Source organism: Mya arenaria, chromosome 3 (genome assembly GCF_026914265.1).
Source record: "Mya arenaria isolate MELC-2E11 chromosome 3, ASM2691426v1".
NCBI classification, from domain to species: Eukaryota; Metazoa; Mollusca; class Bivalvia; order Myida; family Myidae; genus Mya; species Mya arenaria.
In genome coordinates, this window is record NC_069124.1 from 2,617,927 (window position 1) to 2,636,423 (window position 18,497).

General features: G+C 35.8%; 1 protein-coding gene across 1 annotated transcript; it reads left to right on the top strand.

Annotated features, from left to right (window-relative positions):
* Positions 1-165: 165 nt before the first annotated feature.
* Positions 166-9,273, top strand: LOC128226864 (metaxin-1-like). The gene is made up of 8 exons (XM_052936951.1): positions 166-289; positions 1,317-1,386; positions 1,775-1,851; positions 2,360-2,452; positions 2,942-3,121; positions 5,011-5,087; positions 6,118-6,278; positions 8,787-9,273. The coding sequence occupies exons 1-8, from the start codon at positions 206-208 to the stop codon at positions 8,993-8,995; spliced, it is 951 nt and encodes a 316-aa protein (XP_052792911.1). The 5' UTR covers positions 166-205; the 3' UTR covers positions 8,996-9,273.
* The last annotated feature ends 9,224 nt before the right edge of the window (positions 9,274-18,497 follow it).

Genomic DNA, 18,497 nt, shown 5'->3' on the forward strand with positions numbered 1-18,497 from the left:
GCATATAGTTTTTCCCATTGGTCCGTACCGATTACGATATAAATAGACACCGATACCGAGGTCCGTTTATAGATCACGACCCGGGATCGATATTGGTAGAACCGGCTTTTCCGATAATCGGTCCTAGGTCCCGGTTGATATAACCCGGGAACTACCCCCATCAGTTTCTTTTGTGTAAATCAATAAATTTACCAAAAAGATAAAAATGGCAGACAACATACTGCATCTCGATATTTGGCCGGGTGAATGGGATCTCCCGTCTGTTGATCACAATTGTCTTGCGGCATTAGTATGTTTGCTAGATTTTATGCTACGTTCTTTTTTCTTTTGTCTTTTATTCAACCCCTTTTAATTGTAATTTTTAATTGTTTCATCAGTTTCACCTTCAAATTGTATCTGTCCACTAAATATTCTGTCCATCCATTTCAGAACCAGGTAATTTTGAATGTTAGTAATCTTTTTGATTTTAAGCGATATTTAAATTACTGGTTTTCATCCATTTGTAAATGGTCTTTAAATACAGTCAATTATCAATCCACACAGAGCCCTTGCTTTGCTAATTTTCATATTACCAAGTAAACATACGTACTATGAACGTACTTCCGTCTTTAACGGAATGTTATACTATGAATGCACATCCGCCGCCTACATAGGACCGTTACATTTGCAAAAAAATAATTTAAATACTGCAATTCACTGATGCACTCGTGGTTTCTTGGTTTCAGACAGTAATCATTTCTGAAAGCATTGGCTGTTTCGTTTAACAAACCTTTGCTTGGTCTTGCGACTCCGATCATGCATCACATACAGTCGAAACTCGTTGGCTCGATATTCCAGGGACCAGCCAAAATACTTCCAGCCTCAAGAATATTGAGCCAAGCGGGATTGCTTACTGAATGTGTATTTTTCTTTTTGTTGAAGGAAGTCTTGTTTTCCTCGTTTGTTAATTGGTACGTTATCTCCGCAAGAGAAGAGTATTCATTTGACATAGTTAGCGTACACTCATCTTGCAGTTTGCAACATTACCAATTCGATACTTTGAAAATATCTTTTTTTTTTCTTTTTATTTAAGCAAACTTTAAACAGTGAGTTACACATAAATAGCTTAGGTTGTATCGGGTCTTTCTCTAGATTGCTCATTTGCTTGGCCTTCACAATCCAATGATATTACCGGTACTGAAATATTATCTACACTGTTCAGCAGTGGAATTTCGATGATTGCTTTTACATTGTTTTAATATTACAATGCATACTGTTATTAGGACAGTTAGAAATTCTTCTGTAATATTATACAGTACATGTTACTTTTATTTCAGGCATATTGTAGATTTTCTGGTGTTCCAGTGAAAGTAAAGAAAGCCAGAAATCCTTGGTCATCGCCTAATGGTAAATGATTGGATACGTCTATTTTTATTAATTATTCTGAATGGGTTACTTACCATGTTTGATACTTGGGAGCTGAAAAATATAAACAGATTCATCATGGTTGTGTAAAATCTAGTACAGATCACTGTTGAATATTCTTAAACAAAAAATATTGTACTGTGCAAGTGCCAACATGTTTATCCTCACAATGCCAAATTAATGAAACACCTAATAAAAAGTAATTACTCAACAAAAGTTAGTTTCAATAAAAAATCTTCAAAACAATATTCATAGTTAGAAACTACAATTTATTAAAATTCCTTCACTTTTCGTTTGAAGTATGTACCTACAATGTATGTTACTGTATAAGAACAGTTTGCTTGTATGTTTAATTGTATTTGATTGACAGGAAACTTTCCAGTGATGAGGCACAATGATGTCAAGGAAACTGACGTGAACAATATCTTTAACTATTTAAGGAAACAGGTTAATATTTTCATTCTGACTTACATATCTATATACGTGGAAATTCAAAATTTGATTTCACAAATGTAAGAAAATAATTTCATATATGTCATTTTGTAAGTTAATTACTGTATATGCGTTTTCAAGGGACTCGCTCATGTTTTATAAAATGCACTTTTTGGTATGACAAAATAAAGTGTGGCAAATCATAAGGAGTGCTAAAACTAGAAACCAAAAGCTGGAACCGTTTAGCAAATGTTTATATTAGCTCAAATACAGTTTTTGAAGACCACCATTTTCATTGGCGATAATAAAGCTAATGATCACTTAATAACAGCTTTGTTGTTGCTTGAATGGTTCATTGACATTATCATGTGTTGAAGGCATTGGTTTCCTTATTTTTTTTTTACTTGACCAGTGTTTAAATATGTATAGTAACTGTAAAATGTGTCTATAATTCAGACAATATTGAAGATATCTAAGACATAAGTCAGGTAGAATATAATTGATATCATACTTTCATGCAAAGAACTGGGGTATTGACTCAAATCTGTCGCGGAAGCAATGTGCCGATGTGGTTGCCTTTACCGCCATGATGAACAACAGACTGCTCCCTGCACTGGTGAGAGATAAACCTATCAGCTACGTTTATTGTAATGTTTTGAAGGAATTGTAATTACCCGGTAACTGATTATCACAAATATTAACCAAGTGATCTTAATTGTATTGATCATTTTCAAATTGATCTGACTTAAGTCTGGTGCAATAGCATTTTGTCATCAAGAGATGGCCGTTTCCTTTTTATTTTTTATAAGTCTATATATAGATGTCACATAATAAGTACAATTATAATGAATAAAAGGCTTTATAAATGAAAAAAGGCTTTATAATTTATTTAGTTTTCACTAGCAAAATTTTCTTCTGTTGGATTTTTTACCCCATTGAAAAGTTGACTAAGAAATCCTGGTATATCATGAAAAAGATTTTTTTTTTTTTTAAAACAAGATACTTGAATTAATTGTCTGATATTTGATTTAGACTGACATGGCCAGTCTATCAAAATCAGAAAATGTTTTGTAATCTGAATTTGTGCACATGTACTTTTATGCAGCTTCATCAGCTGTGGATTGACAACGACACCTATTCCAATGTGACAGGACCTTGGTTCACGCGGACGGCTGCCTTCCCGTACAAATTCTGGCTCGCATCTCGACTACACAAGGAGGCCTTAAAGAAAGTGTATGAGCCCCACTCCATGGCTAATGTGACAAATGAAAATATAGATGCAAAGGTGAGCCAAAGCATGGTTAGGTTTAGAAGTCAGGAGCATAGCTAATGCAATATGGTCACTTGCCCATTATTGCTACAGAAGGCAAAACTGGTGAAATATTGGACGGCAAAGTGGGGTAAAAAAAAATCTTGTAGTTGTTAATTATATCAGATTGGGCATAGCTAGGCCCCTGAAGGAACATTGTAGAATGTGGTGTGTACAAAATTCCTGTTTGAATTAGGACAATATCTTCACACAGTGCCTGTTTTCCTAACTCCATTTTTTCTGTTTCAAAATCTTCATCTCTTCAAGCCTTATGTTATATTTGTGGCCTCTTACATGTGTTTCTTTTGTCAGCTGAAAGTGTTTATAAGCTCAGTTTGGCCGCTCTTGTTAACATGACAATCTATTGTTTTCACACAGAGGTCTCAACGCAGCATTTTCCCCGCTTTGGGGGTTGAAAGTTTCCTTGAGATGAGGAAATGTCACATAGTTTTCCTTTTTAGAAAGAAATTAACCTTGATCAAGATTATACATTTATATAAAACATAAATGTTTAATAAATTGCTTGTTTTCAAAAAGGAAACATTTTGTAAGCAGGTTACATGTAAGTGTAGAAGCAAGCGTAACGGAAGCACAAGTACACATCTCAAGCAAAAAACAACAACAGAAACTGAACTGTTTAATTGTCAGTTATCAGAATGTAAGAAAAGATAGGATATATCATAGACACAGAGTAACTACGGTACAATTGAATATATTTTACTTGCCTGTTTTTCAATGAAAAGAATAAGTTTTTGCATGCTCTTTACGTCAGTGGTTACATGCAAAAATTTTAAATCCACACATACCTTGCAAACTGTTAATGCTCTTTACATCATGAAGCTTTGCCCATTCGTTATTAACGTCAGTATGGATGTTTTTGGCTTGTGACTTCATTCCAGCTAAATGTAACTTTTGTTTTACTCAATAACCTGGGAAAACTGTGAACAGTGGTTAAGCCTTTACAATACTCTTTTTTTGGCACGCTCTTATCTTTCAGGGATGATAACTGGATAAATGTCATTTTAATGTAATTTTTTTAACTGATTTTGAATAGTTATTTTAATGTTATTATAAGTACATGACTAAATGTGTGTTAAAGGGTTGAGTGTTTGTTAGTAAAGCCATTATGATGTTTGAATTATAATTTCAATGTTGATAGACAGAGCTATCAATTGTTTGCTTGTAGAGCCATTATTATTCACCGTTCTCCCGATTGTTTCTCCACTTGTCAAGGAGCATGTTTTCCCTTGAAAATTCATGTTTGTGGTTTAGTTTGTTACTTTTCACTTCAACCAAAGTTATCACTTGTGAGAGTGGTCCTGAGAAAAAAGCATCTGCCTCTCATTCAAGAGGTCTTGGAATTCAGCCCCAACTAAGAGCATATGATATTCTCTTGGTCTCTGTAAAAGGAGAGCAGAACTGGTTTCTTCCCAGGGAATAATAACAAGATGGATTCATATCATCTCGGCTTCCATCACACTCAAGCTGAAATTAAACTAAACTAATTCATACTTATAGCAACCCCAGATAAGCCAATACTCCCATTAGAATTAGTGCATTTCATGAGGGTATTTGATTTGACTTTTAAATGTTTTAATGTCTTTGTATTTAAATTAAATTACATAAAATTATTAAAAAAATATAAAAGTCTGGTTTTATTAATGTATAAATCATAAATATGCATTCAAAATCTATTTGTAAATTGTAATAAGAAAAAAAGATTGAAATGTGATTTTCCGGCCTGGCTGTCAGGTTGGAATGTAGGACAGTGGGGGGGTTGCTAATACATACATGTTCATGTATTATACTTCTAAAATGCACTTAATATTTATATATTTTTGATAAACATCTATCTTGTTTTTCAGATATACCGTGAGGCCAAAGACTGCCTCACGTACTTATCTCAGAAACTCGGGGACCAAGATTACTTCTTCGGTAGCACGTGAGTACTTGATGTGATTTAAATCAGTTAAAAGTTATTCTGAATCAAACAAAAATAAAGAAACCAAACAATGTATGTGCGTGTGTCCGTGCCTGCATACGTGCATCCATCCGTACTGAACTTGTCCTGGCTGTATCTTGACAATGCATTATAGGATTTTTAAAAAAACTTGCACCGAAAGTTAACCATGATGAGATGGTGTGTTGCACACAAAACCAGGGTCTATACTTTAAAGGTCAAGGTCACGCTCAGAGGTCAAATGTTAAAATGATCCTTTTCCAGGCTGTATCTTTACCATGCATTATAGGATTTTCCAAAAACTTACCATGAAGGTAAACCATGATGAGGCAGCATGTCATGCACAAGACCCAGTCCTGTTCCTCAAAGGTCCAGGTCATACTTAGAGGTTAAATGTCAAAATGAGTACTGTTATTAGGACTGGTCTGGACTGAACCTTATCTGGGCTTTTCTTTACCATTTTAGGATTTAAAAAAAAACCCATGGAGATTCACCATGCTGAGGTGAAGTATTGCAGGCAGATGTATTGTTCAACTCTGTGTTGCAATATTTTACATAGAAGAGCATTATGTCTGTGTAAAAGGCTTTGTCAACAAGCTCCTCATGTCACCATTTGGCATCTAGTTTGTTAGACCAGGCGGAAGTCCTTTTGTACCAAATTAAAGACTGTGATACAGTGCCCTGTGGATATGGAACAAACTGTAGAGCCTAGGGATGAGTAGCAGACATTTACACGGCTAGACCAGCTTCCATCTATAATTGGATATGACTTCATTGTTTTGAGGAGCAATTGTTGCTGTCTAATTCATATCTCCTATAAGGTACAGCAGACTACCCATGTGAAAAAACAACATCATCTAATCAGACAACACTTCATCAGTGGATGCACTGATATTTAGGTAAACAGCCCCAATTATGAATGTCGTTTGAACAGTTATCCCATGTACATGATGGTAACAGCTTCTATGAGAACCTGGTGTATGGAATTAAACATTTAAACTCTTCCTTGCAGGCCATCATCGCTGGACGCACTAGTGTTTAGCTACACAGCCCCCCTTCTTAAGGCCCCCTTGAACAGCAACCCCCTGACTAACCATCTACATGGCTTCACAGAGAACCTCTGTTTACACACTCGAAGGATTCTTCGCGAGTTCTTCCCACCTACACAGGAGGGTATGTTACTTGAGCTATCTTGTACCTTGTGAGCAGAGATTGGTATAACTATCTACAGGTCAGGAGGAGGCCATTTCAATAAAGATCTTAGTCTATTTTAGTCGTAAATAGAAATTATCTAAGTGTCATAGATTAATTATTTTGCTACATATTTGAGTGACTTGAACTTCATTCAATATTGTAAATGATTAAAAAGTTGAGGAAGTAAAAATTTCAATGTGTTTCCATTTATGATGATAAGATTTAAGATTATTGAAGTTACAACTAAAATCTTGTATTGAAACTGCTACCTAGGTTAGTACATTGTAGTGTCATCGCTTCTCAACAATACACCTTAAGTTTGCTGGCCTCAAGGCTGGTCACTAAGCTGGACAAACTGGTGTCTTCTGTTAACTGGTTTCCCCACTTGTGCTAAGGAGCCTGATTATGTTGCTCCCCACCACAAAGTGTGGCAGTGTGGGGTATAGGAATGCCCTTTGACCTTTTGTCTGTTACATTTTCGTGTCCACTTTCAGTGCTCCAGCTAGCCTGTTTTTCAATGGCGCAGCGCCCGTGCCCCTTTTCTTACCGCCCTGCCCCCTTTTTGAGTAGTGCCCTTTTCACAAATGCTCTATTAGCCCCAAATATCCCGTTAGTGCCCTTTTTACTATTGAAATCATTATAAAAGATTGACAGCCCTTAATCCGCTGTCATAATTGAGACAAATTACGTAATACTTATGATAATAGTGTTCCCGCTAGGTGTCACCATGCCCCCATTGATTGCTTAAAATATGCCGTACTGCCCTTTCATCTTTCCATGTGCCTTGACCAAGTCATATGACAGCTAATTGTGTATTTGTGTAGTGAGCAGACGACCTGTGTATTCATAATCGGTCATCTACTAATCCGATAATTAGGAAGAGCCAAATAGGGAAACATCGGCAGGAGGCGTGCCTATTGAATATCAGCCAATCAGAATATACATTGAGAACTCGTTCAACCAATGATGAAAGTTCGTAAAATGCGATAGAAAATGCGAAGGGATGGTGAAAAATGTTGTGAAGCACAATTAAATCTTTTAAAATAATTGTTTATGGTATTGTACAGACGAGAATTGCCATTTTCAACATTGTTGATTTGAAGCAGACGGCACTGCCGATATGTAAACATAAGAAAGGTGGCGCTAATACAATCAAATACATCACCTTTTCAGTAAATGTTTTGAAAGTTTATTTATAAAATATTCATGATGAAAATTTCTTTGTAATCCACAAAATTATGTTGATGCTTTATTTAGTATTTACTTATCATGTCCACGATCTTGTCAAAATTCGCCGAAACTGCCATTTTATCAGAACGATTTTCGGAGTTATTTTATCAATGTTCTACCGGTATGTTTAATAAGTGATTTTTTAAACCAGGGAAGTGATTTTTATTGTCATTTTATTCTAAAACATCAGCATATTAAACATTATTTTACCAAAGACATTTAAATAACAAACAGGCTGAATGTAACATTCGTACCCAAACCCGATCGTACCAACCTAAGATTCGTCCCCTACATTTATTTTTGTTGTGTGTATCTATTTATTTGATGTTTAACTGTGTTTGTTTTTGTCTTCATCTTACAAACTTTTAAAAGAAATATGTGACATTGCACTAAAGAAGATGCCAAACATGTACAATCATACTACCACAGACAAAAAGACAAATTTTCACACCCTTCTAAATTTTGAGAAAAAACAACAGCACCATTTTGTATAAGTCTGAAAATCATGGAAAATGTTTTAAATTGAGTATTAAAACAAAACAAATTCTAGGGGGAGACCCCCCAACCACCCCACAAAAAAACAAACACCTTGTGACAGGGGTGGACCCCCCCCCCCCCACAACCACCCCAACCTCTACACGACTCATGTAGCTTGCCCTTTTCAAAACTCCACCCTGCCCTTTTCAAATCCTGGCTGGAGCACTGACTTTTACATTTCCATTAAAGTATCTGTATAAAATTTGGGTCACTTATTCTTCTTGTCAAGGCTATGTGTAATTGCATGTAGGATCTGTGCCAGGTCAAGGCCACTAAACAAGGTCAAGGATGTGAGCCGTGCATTTTCTGTCTCCTATATATATGTTTATGGAAAAATCTTCATGAAACTTTGTTCACAAGTTCTCTTTATAAAGGTGACCTGCAGAAGCCATGTTGGAACTTTGCCAGTTTAAGGTCAAGGTCACTGTACAAGCCTTGCATTTTGTGTTTGCTCCTTATCTCCTATACATTTATTTAAGGATCATTATGAAACTTTAATCTCACCATGTTTTAACTTTTCACACTTTATTACACAAAACTATATTGAATGTCTATCGGGGGTTATTCTTTATGTGGGATAAGAATGTAGCTGTTGTTCTGACTGCCTAATAATAATTTGTTCCACAATGGTTAGACAAAAACTGAGCATAAAATGAACTAGTGTAAATGTTTTTTGTATTCTATTACCATTTGCGCCAAATCCTCCAACTGTATTTTCAGAGATTGAAGCAAAACAAAAGGAGGAGGCCAACCGCAAGGCTGCTGAGGCAGAGAGCGCGGAAAACCGCACAAGAAATCGAGACATGATCATAACTGGGGCCTTTGCAGTTATGTCCATGGCTGTGTTTGTCTCGGTGAATAGGTTACTGGACTTGAGTGTATTTGAGAGAGTGTTGGGGACTAATGACACACTTGATGGTGATATTTGACTTACTAATGTCGTGCTAGAATTAGTGATTGTGTACATTGTGTTTTTGTATATCAGAACGGGCAATAATAGCACAATTGATGACAATATTTGACCAACAAGAAATGTGGGTTAAAGATCAGATATAAATAAAACATGTTGTCTTCGTATATTAGATCTTTAGTGTAAAATTCCCACAACTTTCACGGAGCAGTGAAAGTTGCTTGTGTTTTTGCTTTAATAATAGTCAATTGTGATATGACATTGTAAAGGATTGGAATAAAAGACAGAATGAAGGAACATTTCTTTGTTACTCACCATATTGCATTGTCACAACAGCGGCTGTTTTCTGAAGGACTGGCAGTTTAAGCCCGTTGTAGCTGGCCCCAATTTCCCTCCCTTATTACAGGATGAAGCTAACCAGTCTGTTTGTGTTGGTATTATTTATGCTCTCATTCAGAAGTGCTGACACTCGAAGGAAATTATCTTTATCATAATCTAGATAAACTAGTCTTTATTTTATAATATCAAGTTTTAGAAAGGCATTTTGCTAAAATGAATCAAATGTAATGCTTAAGATGTTTCGAGAAATAGGTGCTAACAGATTAGGCTAATCCAACCTTGTATCTTATTTTTTAATCAAAATCTATCGGACATGCAAAATTCTCGTAACGACCAAACTCTCTGTAAATTTGGGCATTAGGGCTTCAGCAAAATTATATTCAAAGGCCTTTTAAAACGTGGTATTCATGTATATACAAATAAGCCCCGGTGGTTTAAGTTGACATTTTTTTCAAGAACTCTCCATATCATCGCAAAATAGTATTGAAGTAGGAAGCACTATGAAAGTAACTACATTTGAATTTTAAGTATCAGTTTCTCGGGATTTAGATGTCGGGTTCATTTAAGGAATGAATTGCGGTGTTGATGTCATTATCGGGGTATAAACGCAATTGGGCTGGTCTAAGTGTACTTTGACCAACCCAATTGCGTTCATATCCCCGATAATGACATCAACCCCGCAATTCATTCCTTATATTTACACCAATATTTCATTATTTTATTCAAGAAACATTAAAAAAAATATTCCTTTCATTTCGGATTACCTTTCAGTAATCCTTTCTTACCCATTCTGTAAATAGGACGACCCGACTGTTACCGGAAACATTTTTTTCAAATGACGTCACAATAACGCGGGAAAAGATCAACCACTTGAAATCACTTTTAAACGTAAAATTGAAACACTTTTGGCAACAAAACATTTAAAATATAATAACTTAGCACTTTCTAAAATGTTGATTTATATTTTACGGGACCTGCTGACACAATACAAACAATAACAAGATCAATAGTTTTCATGTATATTGTTATGCGATGAATTGCGATCCGAAGATGTTGCGTTCATCGATTGATGACCGCAATTGCCGAAAAATAGTTCATTTAAGGAATGGAAGTTGAGGTGTAAATATTATATTATTATGCAGTATAAATTATAATCATTGTGACGTCGTCTACGAAAACGAGTCCTGTTGAGTGACAAGACAATAAATGAAATTACATTAAGGATTGGTAACAAAAATATTTCCAAGAAGCTCTTGATTGCTTTCTTAGAATTCTCGATTTATTTCGAAAACAAGTGTCGCAATCATATATGCGAAGTCACAGAAATAACGACGACGCTATGATAACTATATATTCACGCTTTTCCTTTTTTATATTTTTAGAATTGGTTATTTATGTGTTATGAAAGTGTATTCTATGGATACGCATGTCCATATTCAACTAATGAACTGTATTTATATAAAAGTGCATATACAGTAAACACATAATCATATATTTTTATGTTTTTTACTAAAATAAAAACTTATCGATATCCGTTACTGCATTTTATGCCTCCTAAGGTGGGTATATTCAAATCGCACCTTTCGTCTGTCAGTGCGTCCATCTCAATTTCTCGTTTCCGGGCTGTAACATATGTTAAAATAACTTGCCACATTTGTTCGACATATCAAGACGACGTGTCATGTGCTCTACCTGTGTCCCTACCTAAGACCACTTAGCGCGTGCATGGCACGTGTCCTAACCTCTGAGTCAAAGGTCACAATGTTTGTTCACAATGAAATTATGCATATAAAGACAAAGAGTATAGGTGGTTGTGTCCGGGCTGTACCTCACTCTTTTTGTATGGTACTTTCTACATGTATTTTTCACCTTCAATGTGCCACTGACTTCTGAGTAACTGTTCCACTTTTCTGGGCAACATATTCTAATGATGACTTAGGCATATAAAATCTCTCAAAGGTCTATGAAATTGGGTTTGATTAAAGGTTGGTTAGAAAACGCAACTGACTCAATGTTAGTTAAACCTTGGTAACATTTAAGAGGCCATACATGTATTTTAGATGCCAATCAGTATCAAACTCGGCTAGAACATGTGTCTTCATAAACACATGGTTAATTTTGAGTATGGGTCAAAACTTGTCAAAGGGTAAGATAAAATGTCAAATGTTGGCAACCTTATGCTCGTCTGTTTTTTTTTTGCGAGCGTCTGACTTGATCTTCATTAAACTCAAGATATTCAACTGGAACACAAGTGCCACTTCTCACGTGCACAATAAGGGCCACAGCCTTATATTTGTCTAAAAAAGAACCATGTTAAAAGTAATTGCTTGTTATTTACTCAGATAGGACCATTATACTGTGACACCGAGCAGGACACTTTGTCGGCTTCTTTCCACACGGCCACAAGTTGACATTTTCTGTATTTTTCAGAAAACACGGCTTCAAAGTTTTTAATTTGAACGCTCAAAAAGAACTTGACGCACTATTGAACTCTGATTAACATTGTTTAATAATACTTCATAATTATGATAGATCTTTTCAAAAAAAATCCAACAGTACCAATGTCTCAATATTTTCGAAAAAGTGTTGTAATAAAAGTGTGGCAATAAGCAGACGACTTTTGCACTTTTTCGCGTTTATTTACAGTTGTTATAAATTGTGAAACAAGATTATATTCAGTATTTTTTTTTATATTCGAAGATTTTATTCTTATTTTAAATAAATATGTAGCGAATATTCCAGAGACCATTCTCACTGCAACATGTACTCTCCGGAACTTGGTAGAAATCCGCAGAAAAAATCTTGTCGCGATGGCCCGATATTGTAATTGTATGTGCTGCTACCGACGTTTTTCAAGACGGATTTGAACGTATGAGCTGTTACCAAAGTTAATTGATAAAGCCTGAATGAATTGACTGAATTTCACCAGGTATAAAACAGTGAAGAATTGCCACACCGATGACTCCATTTCAAAATAGTTTTATTGGTCCTCTCTTTACGTTGTTGTTTAAAATCTTTGCTGTATACGTCATGTCCGGTATCATCTTGGAACTACATGTAGGTGAGCGATCTAATGTCACCATAGCTCTTATGTTAAAGACATATTGACCTGGAAAGGAACCCAGAAAGAGCATAGAATGCCTCCCGCTCATGACGGCAATACACGTGGAGAAATTATGCATCTGATTCTCACAAAAAAATAATTACAAAAATAAAAAAGATATAAACTGAACGAACAAGAAACCGAGTATCTAAATGTTGTGAGATTAAATTTATTCCATGGCGTTTCACAATAATAATAATAATAATAATAATAATAATAATAATAATAATAATAATAACAATAATAATAATAATAATAATAATAATAATAATAATAAATAATAATAATAAAGCAATCATAATGATAATAATAATAAACAACAATAACAATAATAACAATAATAATCATCATCATCATCATCATCATCATCATCATCATCATCATCATCATTATGCGTCGAAGTACACAGAAAAATTGAATGTTAATTCAGTTTCAATCTGAAATTTTAATGCCAAAGAACGCCACTTCAATTGCGTTATATATACGAGCAAAAACAGACACTTGAATAGGTTCACCAGTTGCAAACACAACAACATTGCATGATTAGTTTTGTAAATACACCATCAGTTTGCAGCTCAATCGACCGGAAGTGTTCATTCCCGACTGTTCCGGAAGCGACGCCACTCTGTCTTGGCCTCCGTGGTACAACGGGTCAGCTCAATTTGCCACTCCACGAAGCATGTCTTTGAAAACATGTTTGTGTAGTGATACAGTCGGGCGCGCATTCCCGTCTCCCGGACCGCGTACTTGTCCTTCGCCGGAAGGTTTAACCGATGAGACCGGAAGCTATAGTCATCACGTGAATCTATCAGCGTCACTTTCTTCGAACGGCGACCGACGAGCGCCACGGACACCTTCAGTTTAGAGTAGCGGTATTTGTAAAGGCGATCAGGGAGAACACCTGTTTGCTGCACGATAATTTCTAGATTCGTCGTCCCCGGGACAAACCTATAAATGAAGCCCACCCAGTAAGACGGTGGCTCCCTGACAAAATCACATATCTTCAGGTCATTCGAGATATACTTTTTTGGCAAGTACCTTTCAGACAAATACTTTTCATAGTTGTTGCAAATATTGCCTTGGGTATCGCTTTTTAAATAGTCCAATCTTCGAACCGGCTTCTTAGTGTTGTCCCAACAGAGTTTTTCAGTTTCTTGATAGACCGAATGAACACTTTCCTTGTCTTTTTTCGTTTCGCAACGATTTGGTAATGTTTCACAATCTTGTGGAGTCTCGGCTACCGACTCTTGCCCATGTTTATAATCCTTGAAAAGGGCCTTGTCAAGTAGAACGTGGTCAAAAACGTCGTCAGAACTCACGCGACTGAAGAAACGTCGACGTTCACCCATTTTTATTATTATTATTATTATTTAACAAATAAAATCTTACATTTGCTTTGTGGTACGGTCATAGAAGTTGAATACGTACATAACCTACAAACGCTTATATACTCATTTTACATGTGACAATCCTTCCTTTGGCAGTTTGGACGTTATGTTAGCGACATTAGCACTAGGACGTTGTGTTTTGTGCATAAAAAGGCCAAGAAAACCTGCTGAAATGTTGGTATTGTAGAAATGTCTGAAAAAATTTATCTCACCAAACAACGTCCATAAATGCAATTGTTCTCTCTTACCTGTATATATTAGCAAGCTCCTTTCGCCGCGGACCCTCGGGCAACAAAACGTTTAAAATATAATAACTTAGCACTTTCTAAAATGTTGATTTATATTTTACGGGACCTGCTGACACAATACAAACAATAACAAGATCAATAGTGTTCATGTATATTGTTATGCGATGAATTGCGATCCGAAGATGTTGCGTTCATCGATTGATGACCGCAATTGCCGAAAGGTAGTTCATTCAAGGAATGGAAGTTGAGTTGTAAATATTATATTATTATGCAGTATAAATATAATCATTGTGACGTCGTCTACGAAAACGAGTCCTGTTGAGTGACCAGACAATAAATGAAATTACATTAAGGATTGGTAACAAAAATATTTCCAAGAAGCTCTTGATTGCTTTCTTAGAATTCTCGATTTTTTTCGAAAACAAGTGTCGCAATCATATATGCGAAGTCACAGAAATAGCGACGACGCAACATATGATAACTATATATTCACGCTTTTCCTGTTTTTATATTTTTAGAATTGGTTATTTATGTGTTATGAAAGTGTATTCTATGGATACGCATGTCCATATTCAACTAATGAACTGTATTTATATAAAAGTGCATATACAGTAAATTCATAATCATATATTTTTATGTTTTTTACTAAAATAAAAACTTATCGATATCCGTTACTGCATTTTATGCCTCCTAAGGTGGGTATATTCAAATCGCACCTTTCGTCTGTCAGTGCGTCCATCTCAATTTCTCGTTTCCGGGCTGTAACTTATCTTGTTTTGACATATGTTAAAATAACTTGCCACATTTGTTCGACATATCAAGACGACGTGTCATGTGCTCTACCTGTGTCCGCAGGGTTCGAATTTAGACTCGCATACTCGCAAAATGCGAGCGACATTTGGAAATTGCGAGTGACTTTTATTCAAGCTCGCAAAATTCTGCGAGTGGCTTTTTCTAGACCACAAAATGTTAAAAGGAAAGTAGAATAAATATGAACTTAATTCCGCTATGTAGTCGAGTGTAAACAACCTATAAGTGGCATGTTTTCACTACCGGTATAAAGAAGACAGTACGGAGTCACGCTCTAGTAGGTTTTCAAAAATAGAACAAATACGGAAAAGGCCGAGTTTTATCTCGAATCTTTCCGGGATGCTCCGAGGCGTGCATAATACAAAGTAAATACGAATGACGTAATCACCTAGCTCAATCATTGGCTAAATTTAGCGCTTTTGCGCACTACATTGTATATATGTAAACCCCATCATCCTTTGAATATATTTCCGCCCAACTGTCAAAATGAATAGACTTCGTTGATGAATATATTTCATGGTCCAAAGTTTCCACGCTACATTTACTGTTGCTTTTTTATTTTAAATTTACAATTTTATTGTTTTTAATACTTATAGACTTAATGAAATCTGTAGCGTGCTTGTCAAATGGATATTAAATTACCCGATGGCGAGGGTAAATATACAAAGTGAACAATGTCAAATTTTTGGTCAGCTTTGTTATCAAAAAGATGCCAGCATCAGACGAGTCTTTCCATACTCCCCAAATAGAATAAGCCATCAACAAGTTCTAGTAGTCGAGTCACTCAAGATTGATACTTTTCAATATTCATATTATGAATATTGAAAAGTATCAATTTCTACTTTAAATAGACAATATTATAAGGGAATAAAGCAAAAAATAAAATTGCAAGTTGATTTGTCATTTTGCGAGTTGCCTCAAAATGCACTCGCAAAATTTTGCGAGTGCTCCTCAAAGTTAAATTCGAACCCTGCTGTCCCTACCTAAGACCACTTAGCGCGTGCATGGCACGTGTCCTAACCTCTGAGTCAAAGGTCACACTGTTTGTTCACAATGAAATTATGCATATAAAGACAAAGAGTATAGGTGGTTGTGTCCGGGCTGTACCTCACTCTTTTTGTATGGTACTTTCTACATGTATTTTTCACCTTCATTGTGCCACTGACTTCTGAGTAACTGTTGCACTTTTCTGGGCAACATATTCTAATGATGACTAAGGCATATAAAATCTCTCAAAGGTCTATGAAATTGGGTTTGATTAAAGGTTGGTTAGAAAACGCAACTGACTCAATGATAGTTAAACCTTGGTAACATTTAAGAGGCCATACATGTATTTTAGATGCCAATCAGTATCAAACTCGGCTAGAACATGTGTCTTCATAAACACATGGTTAATTTTGAGTATGGGTCAAAACTTGTCAAAGGGTAAGATAAAAGGTCAAATGTTGGCAACCTTATGCTCGTCTGTTTTTTTTGCGAGCGTCTGACTTGATCTTCATTAAACTCAAGATATTCAACTGGAACACAAGTGCCACTTCTCACGTGCACAATAAGGGCCACAGCCTTATATTTGTCTAAAAAAGAACCATGTTAAAAGTAACTGCTTGTTATTTACTCAGATAGGACCATTATACTGTGACACCGAGCAGGACACTTTGTCGGCTTCTTTCCACACGGCCACAAGTTGACATTTTCTGTATTTTTCAGAAAACACGGCTTTAAAGTTTTTAATTTGAACGCTCAAAAAGAACTTGAGGCACTATTGAACTCTGATTAACATTTTTTAATAATACTTCATAATTATGATAGATCTTTTCAAAAAAAAATCCAACAGTACCAATGTCTCAATATTTTCGAAAAAGTGTTGTAATAAAAGTGTGGCAATAAGCAGACGACTTTTGCACTTTTTCGCGTTTATTTACAGTTGTTATAAATTGTGAAACAAGATTATATTCAGTATTTTTTTATATTCGAAGATTTTATTCTTATTTTAAATAAATATGTAGCGAATATTCCAGAGACCATTCTCACTGCAACATGTACTCTCCGGAACTTGGTAGAAATCCGCAGAAAAAAAATCTTGTCGCGATGGCCCGATATTGTAATTGTATGTGCTGCTACCGACGTTTTTCAAGACGGATTTGAACGTATGAGCTGTTACCAAAGTTAATTGATAAAGCCTGAATGAATTGACTGAATTTCACCAGGTATAAAACAGTGAAGAATTGCCACACCGATGACTCCATTTCAAAATAGTTTTATTGGTCCTCTCTTTACGTTGTTGTTTAAAATCTTTGCTGTATACGTCATGTCCGGTATCATCTTGGAACTACATGTAGGTGAGCCATCTAATGTCACCATAGCTCTTATGTTAAAGACATATTGACCTGGAAAGGAACCCAAAAAGAGCATAGAATGCCTCCCGCTCATGACGGCAATATACGTGGAGAAATTATGCATCTGATTCTCACAAAAAATAATTACAAAAATAAAAAAGATATAAACTGAACGAACAAGAAACCGAGTATCTAAATGTTGTGAGATTAAATTTATTCCATGGCGTTTCACAATAATAATAATAATAATAATAATAATAATAATAATAATAATAAAGCAATCATAATGATAATGATAATAATAATAATAATAATAAACAACAATAACAATAATAACAATAACAATAATAATGATAATAATCATCATCATCATCATCATCATCATCATCATCATCATCATCATCATTATGCGTCGAAGTACACAGAAAAATTGAATGTTAATTCAGTTTCAATCTGAAATTTTAATTCCGCCAAAGAACGCCACTTCAATTGCGTTATATATATACGAGCAAAAACAGACACTTGAATAGTTTCACCAGTTGCAAACACAACAACATTGCATGATTAGTTTTGTAAATACACCATCAGTTTGCAGCTCAATCGACCGGAAGTGTTCATTCCCGACTGTTCCGGAAGCGACGCCACTCTGTCTTGGCCTCCGTGGTACAACGGGTCAGCTCAATTTGCCACTCCACGAAGCATGTCTTTGAAAACATGTTTGTGTAGTGATACAGTCGGGCGCGCATTCCCGTCTCCCGGACCGCGTACTTGTCCTTCGCCGGAAGGTTTAACCGATGAGACCGGAAGCTATAGTCATCACGTGAATCTATCAGCGTCACTTTCTTCGAACGGCGACCGACGAGCGCCACGGACACCTTCAGTTTAGAGTAGCGGTATTTGTAAAGGCGATCAGGGAGAACACCTGTTTGCTGCACGATAATTTCTAGATTCGTCGTCCCCGGGACAAACCTATAAATGAAGCCCACCCAGTAAGACGGTGGCTCCCTGACAAAATCACATATCTTCAGGTCATTCGAGATATACTTTTTTGGCAAGTACCTTTCAGACAAATACTTTTCATAGTTGTTGCAAATATTGCCTTGGGTATCGCTTTTTAAATAGTCCAATCTTCGAACCGGCTTCTTAGTGTTGTCCCAACAGAGTTTTTCAGTTTCTTGATAGACCGAATGAACACTTTCCTTGTCTTTTTTCGTTTCGCAACGATTTGGTAATGTTTCACAATCTTGTGGAGTCTCGGCTACCGACTCTTGCCCATGTTTATAATCCTTGAAAAGGG

Coding starts and splice junctions, on each gene's coding strand:
- LOC128226864 (XM_052936951.1), top strand. CDS start 206: ATGGCAGACAACATACTGCATCTCGATATTTGGCCGGGTGAATGGGAT. Junction 290..1,316: donor ACAATTGTCTTGCGGCATTA/GTATGTTTGCTA, acceptor CTTTTATTTCAG/GCATATTGTAGATTTTCTGG. Junction 5,088..6,117: donor GATTACTTCTTCGGTAGCAC/GTGAGTACTTGA, acceptor TCTTCCTTGCAG/GCCATCATCGCTGGACGCAC.